At 44.2% G+C, this 12,810-nt stretch overlaps 1 protein-coding gene across 1 annotated transcript in view; it reads left to right on the top strand.

The window, feature by feature from the left end:
- Positions 1 to 232: 232 nt before the first annotated feature.
- The window catches only part of LOC115159164 (integrin alpha-1), a 69,677-nt gene continuing 57,099 nt past the window's right edge, over positions 233 to 12,810 (top strand). Inside the window, exon 1 of the mRNA XM_029708623.1 lies at positions 233 to 571. Within this exon, the coding sequence (XP_029564483.1) occupies positions 529 to 571 (43 nt within the window). The 5' untranslated portion in view covers positions 233 to 528. The remainder of the gene's footprint in view (positions 572 to 12,810) is intronic.

Below are 12,810 nucleotides of genomic sequence, written 5' to 3'. Positions count from 1 at the left end.
TTTGAAAGATATATTGGCTATGGATTACACTGATGGTGGTGGAACACTCACAGGAAAAGTGGACATTTCCAAAGTAATTTGGGTTGGTGGTGGTTCCCGATTCCAAAGTAACTACTCTTATACACAGAGTCAGACCTCACTGTGATTGGTTTTTTTGCATGATAAGATTTGCCCATGGGTTGTCTTGGCAAGCCAACTCCCACAAACTTGTTCTCCTGCCCTGTCCACTCCACGCAGTAGCCTACGCAGCAGCAGAGGATATGGAGCGGTGACGTGCCACTGAACAGAAGAATAACACTTATTTTTAAAAACGGAATAAACGCCCTAGTCTTTTTAGTGGCACTTACAGGGTTCCTCTTGTACTTCAAACACAGATGCTAGAATACAGGAAATGTCAGGTGAATTTTCAGAGTAGTTCAGTCACCCCTCGCACCTATAGAGAGATCTGTCTTTAGTTGAATATTGCGCGTCAGACGGGAAGGTTCGAAGAATACCGCTCCTGCCGCCCTGGAGACCGATGATACCAAGATGCTCTGGCGAATGCAGTATATTAAATTAACGACAGCACTCGGTAAGTGAGCTTTACTCGAATATGCATGTTATTACAAGCGAACAGTACATCGTGCCGTGCGCGCATGGTTTACCTTACTGGGTCTATGTTCTATTGGGCGCATCTGACAGGCACAAATCATTAGGGGTGTTCTATATTATTTATGAGTAATCGTGACCCATTAAAGCATCCATTAGGTGTAAGTGACTTTTGGAGAGGATTGACCCCTTTCTAACCTGAAGGTTATTAAGCAAGTTCATCATGTGCACTACCATGGTTTATTTGAATAGACCTGAGAATCTAACGGTTTTGAAATGGTCCTTTTCTGCCGGTATAAATGTTTCTCTGGTGAATGTGATAGTGGGACACGTACAGTTATGTACCCATATGCAATTCATTCCCAAGTCTAACTATGGAAACCCACTGCAATTAGACCCTAATTTTTTCTGCTCTGTTTGGGACATTTTAAGAGAGAATAACAATAACTCTGGACACAGAAGTTAAGTCATCATGAGTGATGATCAGATCAAGTAAAATCAAAATGTTTTTTGTCACACGCGCCGAATACAACCTTACAGTGAAATGCTTACATACAAGCCATTAACCAACAATGCAGTTTTAAGAAAAATAGCTACAAAAAATATGAAATAAAAGTACCGGTTAGTCGAGGTAATTGAGGTAATATGTACATGTAGGTAGAGTTATTAAAGTGACTATGCATAGATAATAAACAGAGAGTAGCAGCAGCGTAAAAAAAGGGGTGGGGGGGCAATGCAGATAGTCTGGGTAGCCATTTGAATAGATGTTCAGTCTTATGGCTTGGGGGTAGAAACTGTTTAGAAGCCTCTTGGACCTAGACATGGTGCTCAGGTACCGCTTGCCGTGCGGTAGCAGAGAAAACAGTATATGACTAGGGTGGCTGGAGTCTTTGACAATTTGTAGGGCCTTCCTCTTACACCGACTGGTATAGAGGTCCTGGATGGCAGGAAGCTTGGCCCCAGTGATGCACAGGGCCGTACGCAATACCCTCTGTAGTGCCTTGCGGTCAGAGGCCAAGCAGTTGCCATACTAGGCAGTGATGCAACCAGTCAGGATGTTCCTATGGTGAAGCTGTATAACCTTTTGAGGATCATTTCCTGAGGGGGAACACATTTTGTCGTGCCCTCTTCACGACTCTCTTGGTGTGACAGTTTGTTGGTGATGTGGGCACCAAGGAACTTGAAGCTCTCAACCTGCTCCACTACAGCCCCGTTGATGAGAATGGGGGCGTGCTCGGTCCTCCTTTTCCTATAGTCCACAATCATCTCCTTTGTCTTGATCACATTGAGGGAGAGGTTGTTGTCCTGGCACCACACGACCAGGTCTCTGACCTCCTCCCTATATGCTGTCTCATTGTTGTCAGTGATCAGGCCTACCACTGTTGTGTCATCGGCAAACTTAATGATGATGTTGGAGTCGTGCCTGGCCATGCAGTCATAAGTGAACAGGGAGTACAGGAGGGGACTGAGCACGCACCCCTGAGGGGCCCACGTGTTGAGGATCCACTTGGCAGATGTGTCGTTACCTCCCCATACCACCTGGGGGCTGCCCGTCAGGAAGTCCGGGATCCAGTTGCACAGGGAGGTGTTTAGTCCCAGGGTCTTTAGCTTAGTGATGAGCTTTGAGGGCACTATGGTGTTGAACGCTGAGCTGTAGTCAATGAATAGCATTCTCAGATATGTGTTCCTTTTGTCCAGGTGTGAAAGGGCAGTGTGGAGTGCAACAGAAATTGCATCATCTATGGATCTGTTGGGCCGGTATGCAAATTGGAGTGGGTCTAGGGTTTCAGGGATAATGGTGTTGATGTGGGCTCTGACCAGCCTTTCAAAGCACTTCATGGCAACAGACGTGAGTGCTACGGGTCGGTAGTCATTTAGGCAGGTTACCTTAGTGTTCTTGGGCACAGGGACTATGGTGGTCTGCTTGAAACATGTTGGTATTACAGACAGACAGGGCGAGGTTGAAAATGTCAGTGAAGACACTTGCCAGTTGGTCAGAGCATGCTCGGAGTACACGTCCTGGTAATCCGTCTGGCCACGCGGCCTTGTGAATGTTGACCTGTTTGAAGGTCTTACTTACATCGGCTACGTAGAGCGTGATCACACAGTCGTCTGGAACAGCTGATGCTCTCATGCATGTTTCAGTGTTACTTGCATAGAAGTAATTTATCTCATCTGGTAGGCTCGTGTCACTGGGCAGCTCGCGGCTGTGTTTCCCTTTGTAGTCTGTAATAGTTTGCAAGCCTTGCCACATCTGATGAGCGGGTACACCTGCCACTCCTTGAAAGCGGCAGTTGTACCCTTTAGCTCAGTGCGGATGTTGCCTGTAATCCATGGCTTCTGGTTAGGGCATATACGTACAGTCACTATGGGGACGACATCATCGATGCACTTATTGATGAAGCCAGTGACTGATGTGGTGTACCCCTCAATGCTATCGGAAGAATCCCGGAACATATTTCATTTAACCACTTTTTTATTGACCCAGTCACTGGTGCTTCCTGCTTTAGTTTTTGCTTGTAAGCAGGAATCAGGAGGATAGAATTATGGTCACATTTGCCAAATGGAGGGTGAGGGAGAGCTTTGTATGCGTCTCTGTGTGTGGACTAAAGGTGGTCTAGAGTTTTTCCCCATCTGGTTGCACATTTAACATGCTGGTAGAAATGAGGTAAAACGGATTTAGGTTTCCCTGCATTGAAGTCCCCGGCCACTAGTAGCACCGCCTCTGAATGAGCGTTTTCCTGTTTGCTCATTGAGAGCGGTCTTAGTGCCAGCATCGGTTTGTGGTGGTAAATAGACAGCTACGAAGAATATAGATGAAAACTCTCTTGGTAGATAGTGTGGTGCCTAATTGAGCAGTTGAGTCAGTGGTGCAACTGACTGTAAGAAACAGTCAACCTGCAGTGTAGCTTCTAGAACTGTCCTGATTCTTATTAACTGTTATTATGACTTAGGAAAGAATATTGATATAATACACTTTTTTGCCAAAATGATGATGGCCTTTATTTTCGAGTACAAATGGTTTACTGTGTATGATAACTAGGAAAAATTGGGAACGCACATACAATAAATAATCTGAAGTGAATTCAATTCAGTTCCTCTGTGATGTTAGTCCACAGCCAGACCTCATGTCATGCAACCAGGTGTGGGGGTTTCTGACACTACCAGTGAAGACCAATTATTGAACGTTTTTGGAAATAGATATGCCTGTTACTGGTATTGGGAAGTCCCTCAGTGACTGAGCACTCAGTTATAAATCCAGCAGTACTGAATTAACTTCTCAGGTCATGTTCTTGTAGTTCAAAAAGGGAGGAAAGTACCAACAACATATTGGAGACTTGGTCTGCCTCCCTGGCACCTACTGTATATGTTCCCTATATCGTGCCCTACTTTTGACCAGAGCCCTATGGGCCTTGGTCAAATGTAGTGCACTATATAGGGAAGACGGTGCCATTTGGGACACAACCTGGAACTGGGTCTGAAACCCTGAAACACTCCTCTGTTTCTGTAAAGCCAACGGTCCCTCTGACTCTCAGATTCCTACGCTCACATGTGATGCAGGCCCGTGACCATCATTAGAGAATTGAGTTAGAGATGCAGCTGGAGATAGAGGCTCACATTAGCAGCTATCACATCACACCAAGGCTGAGTCCCAAATGGCACCCTATTCCCCATGGGCCCTGGTCAAAAGTAGTACCCTATATAGAGAATAGAGTGCCATTTGGGACAGGGACACGGACTAAGAGTTTCCCTATAACCTCTGGGTCCCATCCCCACTGACCACCTACTACACACCCAGACAGCCTCAGTCCATGCATTACAGCCTGGGGAGAGCTAGAAATACTCATTCAAATGTTCTGTTGCGAAACGTTTTTCATTCCATGCTCTAATGAAACTGACCCTAGACTGCTATAGTCCAGATGGAACACAGCCATATCCACAGCTATAGTAGTGGGAAAACATCTTCCATACATGCCCTCACATCGACTCGGTACTGGTACCCCATGTATATAGCCAAGTTATCGTCACTCATTGTGTATTTATAATTACATTTATTTTGACAGGTTTTACTTTTCTATCATTTCTCTATTTTCTTTCTCTCTGCATTGTTGGGAAGGGCCCGTAAGTAAGCATTTCACTGTTACTCTACACCTGTTGTTTACAAAGCGTGTGACAAATAACGTTTTTTACATTTTTATTTGACACCTCCCCTTCTTGGAATAATAACCTTGTGAGGAGCTTTGTTTAATGGTTACTGTCCTAGCTACTCTTCCTGAGTATTGGCCTCGTCTATGGCCTTGTCCCCCTCTGTGAGCTGCCTGATTGTTTATGAATGAGGGGGGCTGGGCAGGAGCATGCTGGTTGGGTGTCACGTCCTGACCAGTAAAAGGGGTTATTTGTTATAGTAGTTTGGTCAGGGTGTGGCAGGGGGTGTTTGTTTTGTGTGGTTCAGGGTTTTGATGTATGTTCTATATTTTCTATTTCTATGTTCATTCTATGTTCCCTATCTATGTTTTGTATTTCTGTGTTTTGGCCTGGTATGGCTCTCAATCAGGGACAGCTGTACATCGTTGTCGCTGATTGGGAGCCATACTTAGGTAGCCCTTTTTCCACCTGTCTGGGGTGGGAAGTTGTTTTTCCAATGCTGTGAGCAGCCTGCGAAACTGTTCGTTCGGTGTGTTGCTTCTTGTTTTGGTTTTTGCTGGTTCACCGTTTATATTAAAGTATGATGAACCCAACCCACGCTGCGCCTTGGTCTCATTCCAACAACGGACATTACATTGGGACCGTACTGACAAATCTCATGTTGTACAAGGAGAGCTGTTCCAGCATGGCTCAGGGGCCCACATCTGGTTACTGTGGTGGTGGCATTTAAACCTAATGCTAACAGAGATGGGAGTACAGGTGTTTGGTTTAGGACCCGGAGGAGAGCTCATCTGGCTTCAATGAGAGGTGTGTGGGACTGGAACAAGTGAACTTACTCTGGATACTTGAAAACACACACGCGTGCATGCACACACACACACACACGCACACACGCACGCATTACACCATGACATTCATGTGGGAGGGTGAACTCTATATTGAAAGCAAGCGCTTTGCACATACTATTTTTTATGGGCCTAATAATAAAGACGTAATTTAAACTGTGAACAATTATTACCTTTTAATGTGGCGTGAACACAACCCAGTCATGGTATCTTAATTTGATTGTCAAACAAATCACTTTAAAAAGTAGGCTACCTGTTCATGTTCATCCACTCCAAAATAATTTCAGCATCCAAACTGCATGTATACTCGCGCCATTTGATGAATGGATCTGTTACAAAACACCAAAAAGTATGCCTAATGACATTCAGCGATTGCCATTGATTAGGCCTGCATTATGTCTTGCTGACAAATGTACCTTTTTGTTGTAGCCTGAAAAGTTTGGACACCTGAAATGGGGCTGAACCCATTGCTGATGATGTCCTAACTGTAGGCTGTGGTGACAGAGATGAAGAAGCAGAATGCGACCACGATGTGAAGCTCCTGGCACTGATGGAGCGTTGCCGATCAGTTAAGCTGCGCCTTGGATTGAAGAAGCTGCAGTTCAAGATGAAAGATGTCCACTTCTATGGCCACATTCTCTCGACCAAAGGCCTGAAGCCGGACCCAGACAAAGTCAGAGCGATCCTCGACATGCCAAACCCGTCTGATGCAAAAGGAGAGCAGCGTCTCATCGGCTTTGCAAACTATCTTGCAAAGTTCATGCCACACCTATCAGCAGTCTATGAGCTTCTGCGCTGGTTGCTGGATAAAGACACACCATGGCACTGGCTACCCAAACCCAGACTATTTGCATTCCCCCCCCCCCTCTACGCTGCTGCTACTCTCTGTTATTATCAATGGATAGTCACTTTAATAACTCTACCTACATGTGCATATTACCTCAGTTACCATGACGCCGGTGCCCCCGCACATTGACTCTGTACCGGTAGCCCCTGTATATAGCCCCACTATTGTTATTTACTGCTGCTCTTTCACTAATTATTTGTTATTCTTATCTCTTACTTTTTTTTAGGTATTTTCTTAACTGCATTGTTGGTTAAGGGTTTGTAAGGAAGCATTTCACTGTTGTATTTGGCGCATGTGACAAATAAAATATGATTTGATTTGAAACACGAGGCTGCAGTGCAGGACATGACATCTCTGGCTTCATCCATGCCAGTGTTGCGCTAATACGACGTCACGAAGCCTGTCAGAATTCAGAGCGACTCCAGCCAAAGTAGACTTGTATGCTGTCTTATGCAGGAATGCCAGCCCGTTGCATTTGCAGCGAGAGCACTCACCCCCACCGAACAAAACTATGCACAAATTGAGAAAGAGTGCCTCAGCATCGTCTTCTCCTGCAAGTGCTTCCATCACTACTTATATGGTTGAGAGCTGGTCACTGCTGAAACTGACCACAAACCACTCATTGACATATTCAGTATACCTCTCCTCAACGCGCCCAAAAGGCTTCAAAGCATGCTCCTAACTCTGCAAAACTACAGCCTGAAGGTCATCTACAAGCCAGGACCAGAGATGTACATCAGTGAGACACTGAGCAGGACAGGCACAGACACTGCCTATCAGCGGCATGCCATCTGTTCGCAACAGCAGGAACAACAAAATGTTCAACAAATCAATCAGGCAGACTACTTAAACTTGACAGATCACTGCCTAGCCCAGATCAGGCAGCACACTGACAAGGACATACACCTACAGTCACTGAAGTCCATGGTTCTCACAGGTTGGCCGTACCTGAAAGAGGAGACACCTTTCACAGTGAGAGATTGCTGGACCTTTCGAGATGAGATCAGCGTGCAAAATGGCATCTTGTTCGGAGGTCAGAAGGTCATTATCCCCAAATCGCTACATCCAGAGATGCTTACCCGCATACACTCCAGTCACGTTGAAGGTGACGCATGCTACCGCCAGACATGTGAAACATTATACTGGCCAAACATTCAAGCAGAAATGAAAGACTTTTTCAGCAGCTGTAACACATGCAATGAGTACACTCATGAACAGCCAAAGGAAACCATGATGTAACACAAACTGCCCACAAGGGCCTGGCAAATTGTCAGCATGGACTTATTCAGCCACGGACAAAAGGACTATCTTGTCATTGTTGATCACTACTCTGACTTTTGAGAAATTGAACTGCTCCCTGACTTGTCTACAGAGATGAAGAAGGTCGCCGTTTGCAAGGCAGGGCCAGCCTGACAAGGTCATCACGGACAATGGCCCACAATTCACTAACAGTTCAAGCGTTTCGCCTCAGAATGGGAGTTTGACCACATGACCACCTCTCCAAGACACCCAAAGGCAAATGCAAAGCAGAGTCAGCTATCAAGATTGCAAAACAAAAAACCTGTTACACAGGGGCTTGCATGACAGCAACGACCCCTGGAAAGCTATCTTACAGTGGAGGAACACACCCACCGAAAACATGGACAGCAACCCAGCGCAACGCCTTCTGAGGACTACCATCCCCGTAGCTAACAAGCTACTTGAGCCCTGCGACATGGTTGGCGTCACGGACAAACTGCACCACAGAAAGCAGCTCGCTAAGTGCTTCTACGACCGGACTGCTCGAGACCTACCAGAGCTGGAGGTGGGTGAAACGATAAGGATGAACCCGCTGCTGGGAGACCACACAGAACTTTGGAGGCTGGGCAAGTGCTTATAGAGAGTTGCACCACGTTCTTACCGGGTGGATGTTGGTGGCTCCCTTTATCGTCGCAATTGGGTGGACCTGCGCGTAGCAGAGCAGACAACAAACCATATGTCTGTCAACTGAAATTTGATGGAACATATAATGAGTCTATGCAAAGAGAATCCTCAGCATTCTTTAGAGGAGTGACATTTTCCCTTCGCCATATTTCAGCCTGTGTACATAGGCACTACAGTGTATCTATCTCTACTCCCTTAGATAAAATGGACAGTCTACATTTATTTCACTGTCTGGGCTGATTTATGTATGGAACGCTGCTGCAGCTGATTTGATTAAATTACTAATTCACTGGCTGTTTGAAGATAAGTGGGGTGGAAGCTGGTCGGTTTGTCTTTAGACATTAGTGCTCTGGCTGAATTTATGAGTCTGGAGAAAAGGAGACTGGCTGAATCCACAGACCCACAGCAAATGATTGCAACCGCTGCACTGTATATGCCAAAAATAGGATAATATCATTTATTTGAATCTGATGAACTCCACTCCATTGCCTCATGCAATGGAACCAAGGAAGTAGTCCCAAAAGTTGAAATCGCCCATCTGGTACTCTAGGCAGGTTCAACAAAGGTATTTGAAAGAATTTCAACCCAGGTCAGGGTATAACAGAAGAGAGGGAAAGGGAATGATAGTCAAGCTTTGTCCAACAGAAAAACGGCCAATCCCTCACCCTAACCATGGCCCTGGTATTGGGAGTCCCTCCTCTGCACTCAGCCAGCACTCCAGACAGGCCAAATCAAACTATATACAGTTGAAGTCGGAGGTTTACATACACCTTAGCCAAATACATTTAAATTCAGTTTTTCAAAACTCCTGACATTTAGTCCTTGTAAAATTCCCTGTCTTAGGTCAGTTAGGATCACCAGTTTATTTTAAGAATGTGAAATGTCAGAATAATAGTAGAAAGAATGATTTATTTCAGCTTTTATTTCTTTCATCACATTCCCAGTGGGTCAGAAGTTTACATACACTCAATTAGTATTTGGTAGCATTGCCTTTAAATTGTTTAACTTGGGTCAAAACTTTCAGGTAGCCTTCCACAAGCTTCCCACAATAAGTTGGGTGAATTTTGGCCCATTCCTTCTGACAGAGCTGGTGTAACTGAGTCAGGTTTGTAGGCCTCCTTGCTCGCATATGCTTTTTCAGTTCTGCCCACACATTTTCTATAGGATTGAGGTCAGGGCTTTGTGATGGCCACTCCAATACCTTGACTTTGTTGTCCTTAAGCCATTTTGCCACAACTTTGGAAGTATGCTTTGGGTCATTGTCCATTTGGAAGACCCATTTGCGACCAAGCTTTAACTTCCTGACTGATGTCTTGAGATGTTGCTTCAATATATCCACATCATTTTTCTTCCTCATATGCCATCTATTTTGTGAAGTGCACCAGTCCCTCCTGCAGCAAAGCACCCCCACAACATGATGCTGCCACCCCCGTGCTTCACGGTTGGGATGGTGTTCTTTAGCTTACAAGCCTCCCCCTTTTTCCTCCAAACATAATGATGGTCATTTTGGCCAAACAGTTCTATTTTTGATTCATCAGACTAGAGGATATTTCTCCAAAAAGTACAATCTTTGTCCCCATGTGCAGTCTGGCTTTTTATGGCGGTTTTGGAGCAGTGGCTTCTTCCTTGCTGTGCGGCCTTTCAGGTTATATTGATATAGGACTCGTTTTACTGTGGATATAGATACTTTTGTACCTGTTTCCTCCAGCATCTTCACAAGGTCCTTTGCTGTTGTTCCTGAACAGTATGATGGCTGTGTGGTCCCATGGTGTATATACCTACGTACTATTGTTTGTACAGATAAACGTGGTACCTTTAGGCCTTTGGAAATTGTTCCCAAGGATGAACCAGACGTGGAGGTCTACCATTTTTTTCTGAGGTCTTGGCTGATTTCTTTTGATTTTCCCATGATGTCAAGCAAAGAGGCACTTGGTTTGAAGGTAGCCCTTGAAATACATCCACAGGTACATCTCCAATTGACTCAAATGATGTCAATTAGCCTATCAGAAGCTTCTAAAGCCATGATATCATTTTCTGGAATTTTCCAAGCTGTTTAAAGGCACAGTCAACTTAGTATATGGAAACTTCTGACCCACTGGAATTGTGATACAGTGAAAGTGAAAGTGAAATAATCTGTCTGTAAACAATTGTTGGAAAAATTACATGTCATGCACAAAGTAGATGTCCTAACTGACTTGCCAAAACGATAGTTTGTTAACAAGACATATGTGGAGTGGTTGAAAAACGAGTTTTAATGACTCCAACCTAAGTGTATGTAAACTTCTGACTTAAACCGTAACTACTTGAAAGAAAGCAAATAGTATTTGAACCCAGGTTTGGTGAGAGGGAGTAATGGTCAAGCTTTGTCCAACAGACAGACGTCCACTCCCTTCCCTTACCCTAACCAGGACATTGGCAGTCTCCCCTCTCTCCCCTCTGCGTGGTCGGTCGTAAATCCAGAGCATCCCCTGACGGATGCTCCAGATCTCCCAGAAGACCTCACTCTGAACCGTCTCTCTCCATACTTGGAGCAAACAAAATACATTCCTTTACTGTCCGTTTGACGGGCCGAACCACTGTCTTCTGTCTTCTCTTTTATCGGCCTAAATGAAACAAAGGAAGCAAGAAGCTTATTGTTTCTTACAACAAGTGTTGTTTTTGTGTTGTTGTGAGAACCAAAAACTAGATATCAGGAAGGTTTTATTTGTGAGGTTACATCAATATGGTGTAGTAGTCACAGAAACAAAATATGAGAACTGAAATATCAGAATAAATATGACTTGATGTGATCTATAACCAGTAAACAAAGAACATGTAAATAGTGAAACAAGACATTGGGTAAAAATAACCAAGAAAATGTCCATCCAGGGGATAGTATCTACTGTAACAAGCATGGGGTTTGACTCCTGGAAGCAGATCCCATGTATTCACAGATCTCATATACAGCTGGTGTTTGCAAAGCTTTTAAGAGCCCAGAATAGCGAAAAATTACCTTGTGGAAGGGTTCAGCTTTGGAATATCAAACACCAAATGACCTCTATCAAACATCACTGTTAGTATATGCCAACATACACAAGTACTGGCTTGGAAAGCAGCTAACTATAATACTTGTAGGAATTTCATGTCTATACACATAATTGATTCTGAACTATCAAAACATTTGTGTTGAATGCAAAATATAACAATCTTGCTGTCAGGAAACCTAAACCTCAAGTGAGTTGTTAGGTGAACATCTGTTTTTGTGTATCACGATGTTGATATACTGTTACTTTATGTTCATTGACAGTGATGGTTAGTAGATAGAAGATCAAGAAAAGTGCTTCTGTCACTTCCTATTGCTGAGATGGCTATAAATAAGGCTATCAAGCAAAGGAAGAATTCTGAGTGCAAGCAGTATGTTTATGTACACAGTTCTAATGGTTTGGTTGTTTTGCTGGCAGATTGTGGGTAGTAGGCATATCAGATATGGCAGGGGCACAAGTTTCCATCAAGTTAACAAATACACACTGCAGTTTGGCAGTAGACACACACAGGAGCATCGCTGACTCACACCATAAAAATAATTGCCTATCCATATATTTTTGGGGATAAATCTCATCAAACGCTTGTTTAAGGCTAACCGGGAGCATTTCCTAAGTTTGTTGATCAGTTTATTAGTGTTGGCCTCTCCTCGGTGCACCACGAAATTAAACATTTAAGATTCTTAGCGTTCAACTTTTCAGCTATGTTGTCTACTTCAGTGTTTTGTTTCTTGTTTGTTCCTTTCATGCTGAGTTGCAGCCAGGAGAGGAAGTGTTTAGCAGGATGTATGAATGTGTGAGAAAGCTGCAGGATGCTCTGTCTGAGAAACGGTTTGAAAACGTATTGAAGCTGCAGGGGAGGCTGGCGTTGAAATTGTGTGTCATCATGTTTCTTACGAATCTGTGCTCATATGCACGCAGTCAAGCCATGTCTAGATAATCACACCTCGTAGTCTGTGGTCGACGCTAGATATCGACTCTGTAGCCAAATGTATTTCCTCTTACACACGCTGATGTTCTGGGAAGTATGCAACAGCAGCATGGACCCACAATGCTCTTGGACATGTAAACTCCGCTATGTAGTCACAGTTCCTCTCTCTCTCACACTCTGTTCTAAGAATCTTCCAGGTGTCCATGCTGGATAATTCTTCGAAACTCATTGTGTGTGAGAGACTATGACTGGATATATCATGGCATTGTTGAATACTTGTTTTTGATTGGCTTGAAGGTCATTCTAGAGTGTGCATTATTTCCCTTCATGCAACTGGTGGGTCAAATCCTGGACACTGATTGGTTAAAACCGCATTCCAGCCGGTGTCTATTCCACAAGTTACCACCAGCTAATGCTATAATGTTGAAATACCTATTGTGAGCGGACCAAGTCATTTGGTGTCACTCTAAAGTGGAAAGGTGGAATAAACGAGTCCAGAGTAGGTTTTCT

The sequence above is a fragment of the Salmo trutta genome, chromosome 23 (genome assembly GCF_901001165.1).
Source record: "Salmo trutta chromosome 23, fSalTru1.1, whole genome shotgun sequence".
NCBI classification, from domain to species: Eukaryota; Metazoa; Chordata; class Actinopteri; order Salmoniformes; family Salmonidae; genus Salmo; species Salmo trutta.
The sequence above is the reverse complement of the archived record's forward strand: the minus strand, read 5'-3'. Positions and strand labels throughout refer to the sequence as shown.